The 6,902-nt window shown below is 43.1% G+C and overlaps 1 protein-coding gene across 1 annotated transcript; it reads left to right on the top strand.

Annotated features, from left to right (window-relative positions):
- Nucleotides 1–321: 321 nt before the first annotated feature.
- Nucleotides 322–5,737, top strand: LOC307270160 (uncharacterized protein; the record flags this gene model as incomplete). The annotated part of the gene is made up of 3 exons (XM_080053328.1): nt 322–442; nt 5,191–5,578; nt 5,722–5,737. Exons 1-3 carry the CDS (start codon nt 400–402, stop codon nt 5,735–5,737), a joined length of 447 nt encoding a protein of 148 aa, XP_079909454.1. The 5' UTR covers nt 322–399.
- Nucleotides 5,738–6,902: the final 1,165 nt, after the last annotated feature.

The raw sequence follows: 6,902 nt of genomic DNA on the forward strand, positions 1-6,902 counted from the left end.
GCATTTATGAAATGCATTATGTACATTTTCAGTTTGAGATATCTGCAATTCCTCTCAAAAAATATTCTAAATGTAATTAGGTGATTCCTACATCTAGTCCAAATTATTTTTATTACTGGAATCTTAATTCTGGAAACTCTAATTAGAACTAAAATGTCGGCTTGTTGCCACAGAGGGCAGCGTTGCAGTCTGCAGCCACTCCATTAGAATAAGAAGAATCCGCTTTTATTTTGAAACATTTCCCCTGAAAGTCCCATGTTATACTTCCTCTCATAGCGCGGCCTTTTTACATGCTTCACGTAGCCTACACACTTTTTAACTTCGGCCTATTTTTTTCGTTTACAGTCCCTTGTAAAAACCTAATAACGGGAGGGAGCAGTCCCCGGTTCCCCTGCGGAGATGGACCGCGACTTGGAGCCGGAGACGAAGCCGTGCATTGAAGGTGAGATCCGGCTGTTTACCGCTCTGCTAACGATGCTAAGCTAACGTTAGCTGCTCCCTGTTAGCCTAACGATCCAGCAGCGTGTTGCAGCAGCTGTGTTGTAGATTTCAAGGGTTCTATTTGTCACATACTCATACAGGATGCGCAGTGAAATGTTCACGTGACATGTGCTGCACTTCTGTGTCCAAATTTAAATAATCAATACAATTTGATAGCAGATATCTGTTAGTTTGGATTCAAACAGCGATCATTTGAAGCTAGTGAGTTAATTAGGATAGATAGATAGATAGATAGATAGATAGATAGATAGATAGATAGATAGATAGATAGATAGATAGATAGATAACTAACTTTATTCAAGGCGAGGTAAGCGATTCTGGAGTATGTTTGACAAAATAACTTTTGGTCAAATCAGTGTCTATCTCCTCACAATCTGCTCCCTGTCTATAGCCTACTGTGTGTGCCTCTGCAAACTGGTATTTACATTGTATCTAAAGGAGCCAACTTTGTTTACATACCAGTTAACAGAGCCTAGGCTGTGTATTAACACTTTGTTTTGCTGCTCACACACTACAGACAGGTAGCAGGATGTGAGTAGATATTCACTGATTTGACAATAAGCTATTTTGTCATCAAACATTCTGCAGAAATGCTCAGCCTACCTTTATAAAGAATAACCGTCTATATGTGAGAGGTTAGTGCTATTTCAATGGTTCAGAGCAGGGGGTTGCTCTCTCATCACCAGGGGAAAGAGGTAACCATCAGACCTAGCCTCCACTGTCACTGAACTGTCCCACTGTTATTACAGACACCAGGGGCCTCATTTATAAACGTGGCATACGCTCAAAAGAGGGCCACGCCACCTTCTATGCAAATATTGGGATTCATAAAGAACAAACTTGACAGGAGAATGTGTGGTCCTCCACGCAAACTCTGACCCATTCTTACGCACAGAAAGCGGAGAAACGGCGACTCCGTCGGCAGATGTATGAAGTGCGAGAACAAATGTGTTTGTGTAAAATGAATCCAGATAGCCCTTTTAAGCCATGTAGGCAGGGTTCGACATAACCAGTGGTGGGGCCAGTAAAATCATATGCAGGGCAAGTTGATTGGCCAGTCACTGTCCCGCCCGGGCCAGTAACGGTCAATCACAGTTCAATATATTTTTGTAGACTACATCATGGTTCATTGAAATGCGCGTTGAGAGTCGGAATATCAATATAATAAACATAATATAAAATATATTTTTTAATGAAAGGCCAGTCGACAAACGATGCGTGGGCGTTTTGACAGGCGGAGCAACAAGCGGGCGCACTCTCGCTCCGTTGGCCTGCGAGTCGACAAATCAATCGACTTGCTTTGCCCCCTTTCTTTCTTCCCACAGCAGAGGTTGAGGTGCAGAAAATGAAGTGATAACTGCGCTTTTCCTTTAGCTGCCGCCGTAATGTTACAGTATTTGCATCAAAGCCCCAATGGTAATACAAATGAGGGGCTTTATTTAAACGCTGTGATTGCGTCTCCGGTGATTGTGTCGGTTGTAGACAGAAACAAACGGAGGGACTCGGCTCACTGGACAGTTCCTATAGTCGCGCAGTTTGTCTGCCGACATGGCACTGTGTTTTCATGATCTACAATCAGATCGCGGAAGTCTTTCCCATTGAAATCGCTAACGGGGAGAATATCCCCGGTTAAAAAAAACTTTTCCCTTCGGGTTCGAAAAATGACGTCATGATGTACTTTTGAAACATCGTGGCCTCATCACGTCGCCGCAAAGCCGGTCACGCTCTTTACAGGTCCATTGCTGGTTCATGAGCTACTACTTTTATTGCATCCCTCCAGGGATGTTATTTCGGGGGTTAACACCCACACACACACACACCCGGACTCGTTCATTGTTTCACTTGATTGACACACGCTACCGCTCGCTCTCCTCGCTCACACACACACACACACACTGCCGCTCACTCACTTGAGCTACTCACCCGCCAACCATTTAGAATAAGAAAAGTCCTCCACCTCAGACGACCCATCTGTGTGGCATATGAGCTCACATCGTGTAGTGACAGGGCCGTTAGACTTTGTGTCACTCGATTTTTCAAGGAAGTCATGTCATTCAGATCTTCCTGAGTGACAGCTAGCAGCTAGCCCATCTCGTTCAGTCACCGCGCGCCCCCTCCCTCCCGAATGTCGCCGGCTGATGTCGGAATGTTTAAAAACAATGGTTCTAAAACAGAATTCAGAATCCATGGTCTGAATGCATTTTTCAAAATCATGCAGTACGCTCAAACAGGGGGTGCAGTTACCCTTTAAAGCAGCTCTGAGTAACATTTAAATATCTTTTAAACAGCCTCATGTTTCCTCTCATAATCATAAATTACCTTTAACAGCAAACAAGACCATCAGTGCAAAGAAAGACGTTTTTATATAGTTTTTATCACTGCGTTTGGTCTGGTCGCACACCCAGTCCGATTTTCGGTTCACGCCTGCAGGCTCTATGGTCACACATCCGTATTGGTCGCAGATTTCAGTGTGGCGCAGCAACGTGATTTGAGAAGCCTATCTCTCCAGGTGAGGGAAGGGGAGCGGGAGCCTTGTTTGAGACAGTTTATTTGTCTTCATAATGACTGATAACTGGGCTGAACCATCAAAGAAAAAAAAAGAAAATGCAATGAAGAAAAGTGATAGGCGGGCGGGAGGGCGTTGCCAAGCAACGTAAACACAATTTCACGGGAGTGAACTAGACTGCAGTATTTACTCCTAAATGAATGAGCGGTAGCCTACTAAAACAAAGTTTACTTTGCCTCACCAGCATCATCAGATGACCATTATTCATCTGAAATAGTCATTATTTACAACAACATAAACACATTACCTCATCGTGAGCCATACTAACTGCCGTCTCTCGTTCATTCGCTTTGTGTGAGGACACGGAATCTTTCAGCTCCGTGAGAGGTGACACTGCATCAACTCATTGCAATCAGGTTTGTGTAGCACTGACTGGCATTAGTTGATGCTGTGTCACTAACCACTCTCACAGAGCCGAAAATAGTCCGGTGCCCTCACACTTTCAACACATGGACATGCACTATATTGCTTCCTGTTCAATTGAATCTCGCATGCCCGGCACGAGCTAGAAAACAGCTTCAAGACAGCTGGCCTCGTAAAAATACTACCGCTTTTGTCCAAAGGGGCCGCCAACGTGCAATTTTACTCATAGTGGCTTTAAGTACGATATGTAATTTTGTTCACTGTTAACTCTGTTTATGGTAAATGGAAATATCTAATAACTAGGATACACCTTTCTTACAACATATAGTATCACAAATAGTCAAATCTCTGGATTGAAAGGAGACAGACCTAAAAAATATCTGTCTAGTTTACATATTCAGCTTTCTCCAGATGTATGTGACACTATCAGGTAAACTTTTATAAAGTCGACCTGACTTTGCTTGGTTCATGAGGGGTAGATTTGGTCAAAGTCAAGAATATTATTAATTTTACAGAAATTATAAAATTAAGAAATTGTTTTAATTAATGATCAATTAAATAGTCTAGCTAATCAAATCACTTATTAATACCTACGGAGCACCGCCCTTCGAAAAAGGGAACTTTGTACCAAATCAGGAAAAAACTGTCTCAATGTTAAAGGGATTTACCTTTTAAAAATGATAAAGTTGGTTACAATGTACAGTCAGTCATGCCCGAAATTATTCATACCCCTGGCATATTTTGACTAAAAGGTTACTTTTATTCAACCAGCAAGTTTTTTCTTAATTGGAAATGACACAGGCTTCTCCCAGAAGATAATACAACGATGTACAAGAGGCATCATTGTGGAAAAAAATATTTTTCAGCATTTATTTACATTTGAACAAAAAGTCGCATGTCCAAAATTATTCATACCCTTCTCAATAATCAATAGAAAAAGCCCTTATTGTCTATTACAGCAATCAAACGCTTCCTATAATTGCTGGCCAGCTTTTAGCATGTCTCCGCTCTGGTATTTTTGCCCAGTTTCAGTTTGGAGGGTCTTCTTGCCATCACCCTGATCTTTAGCTCCCTCCACAGATTCTCAATTGGATTCAAGTCAGGACTCTGGCTGTACCACTGCAAAACGTTAATGTGTTTGTCCGTTAACCATTTCTTCACCACGCTGAGTTTTTGCAGCCGTAGTAGGATGAAGTTTCTTTGGTGAAAACTTCCTTTGGATCCGGGAAGATGACTGGTCCAGCGAGTGTGATAAACCGGTAAAGCTCAGTTTTAAGTTTGCAAACAGCACCCGCTTTGTGGATTGCTCCACTGCGAACGGTGGTGATTGTGGGGTGTCTGCTGGTTTTATCAGAGCAGGGTCACATGGTTGACCTGCTGAGATCAGCCAATTGGGGGGACGACCCTTATCGGAAGCGATGGAACTAGGTCTGGCTTCCTTTGTTTTATGAGGTGTTGGCTCTCAAAAACTCAAATCAAGGCTTCCTTTTACCCAGGTAGGCCCAAAAGTTTCTTATCAGGCTTCAAAAAGGGGATGCAGGCCCCAGTTTCTCCCATAGGCTTGTATTGTACTTTGTAGCTTAGCTGTAGGCACAACAGTTTCTATGCTTTGTGTGAATAAACGTTGATCTAAGTGTCTGCCTCTGGGCTAAAATGCTTTTCTGTGTGTGACAGAAAAAGTTATTTTCTAAAGTGAACAAAGTGCTTTACAGGGGCAAACAATACTGTATATCAATCATCACTCCGTTTGTCTGTTTCAGTTTTACCTTCAGACGTCCTGAAAGTGATCGTTGGTGAAGAAGAGCAGCTGAAGTGCAACCCCATTCTAAAGCTAGAGCCCCCACACAGTCTGGACCAGGAGGATCCACCAGAGCCCCCACACATTAAAGAGGAACAGGAGGAACTGTGGGGCAGTCAGGAGGGAGAGCAACTTCTAGATATCCCCAAGGAACCAGCCAGGAACTCACATCCAGATCCTCATTTACAACCTGAGAGTGACGACAGTGTTGACAGTGATTTCTGGACGCCATTGGATCATCCGTCAGTTTTAATCTCTCAGAGTAACGATGAGTCAAAGTTTCATCAAAGGAATTCCAAGCCCATGGAACTACTCTGGAAAAATCTAGAGAAATCATACAGCTGTTCTGAGTGTGGAAATATATTTACTAACTTTTGGACTCTGAAGATACACATGAACATTCACACAGGAAAAAAACCATTTAGTTGCTCAGTTTGTAGTAAAACATTTACACAGAAGTCAACTCTTAAGGATCACATGTTTATCCACACAGGGGAGAAACCATTTAGTTGCTCAGTTTGTGATCAAAGATTCACGTGGTACAATACATTTAGAAGCCACGAGGCTGCCTGTACCAAGTCCTCACAGCTTCATCAAAACCAAACTGAGGAGAACAGAGAGGCAGAGCCTGGAGCCAGCAGCTCAACTGAACAGCTCAACCTACAAATTAAAGAGGAACCAGAGGAACTGTGGAGCAGTCAGGAGGGAGAGCAGCTTCAACATATCACCAAGTTCCCCTTCACTCCTGTCCCTGTGAAGAGTGAAGATGATGAAGAGAAACCTCAGTCCTCACAGCTTCATCAAACTCAAACTGAACACATGGAACCAGCAGCTGATGGAGAGGACTGTGGAGGACCAGAACCAGCCAGGAACTCACATCCAGATCCACATTTACAACCTGAGACTGAAGACCAGCCTGAAGACTCCTCTGAGACTGAAGACAGTGATGATTACTCTAAGGAGACCAGAGAACCTCAGTCAGGTTTAAAGGCTCTGAAAAATAAAGTGTCTGAAAGAGATAAGAGACGTAAGACTAGACAGAAACAATTCATCTGCTCTTTCTGTGGGAAAAGATTTAGTCACAATTATCATCTGGAGAGACACATGAGAACTCACACAGGAGCAAAACCATTTAGCTGCTCAGTTTGTAGTAAAACATTTGCACTGAAGGGAAATCTTACAGCTCATTTGGTTCTCCACACAGGGGAGAAACCATTTAGCTGCAAAGTTTGTGAGAAAAGATTCATGTGGAATTCTTCATTGAGAAACCACAAGGCTGTCTGTCTTCAGTCCTCACAGCTTCATCAGAACCAAACTGAGGAGAACAGAGAGGCAGAGCCTGGAGCCAACAGCTCAACTGAACACATGGAACCAGCAGCTGATGGAGAGGACTGTGGAGGACCAGAACCAGCCAGGAACTCACATCCAGATCCACATTTACAACCTGAGACTGAGGACCAGCCTGAAGACTCCTCTGAGACTGAAGACAGAGATGATTACTCTAAGGAGACCAGAGAACCTCAGTCAGGTTTAAAGGCTCTGAAAAATAAAGTCTCTGAAAGTGATAAGGGAGGTAAGACTGGACAGAAACAATTCATCTGCTCTCTCTGTGGGAAAATATTTCGTTGCAATGATCATCTGCAGAGACACGTGAGAATTCACACAGGAGAAAAA

Source organism: Ammodytes marinus (assembly GCF_949987685.1).
Source record: "Ammodytes marinus genome assembly, chromosome: 25".
NCBI lineage: Eukaryota > Metazoa > Chordata > Actinopteri > Uranoscopiformes > Ammodytidae > Ammodytes > Ammodytes marinus.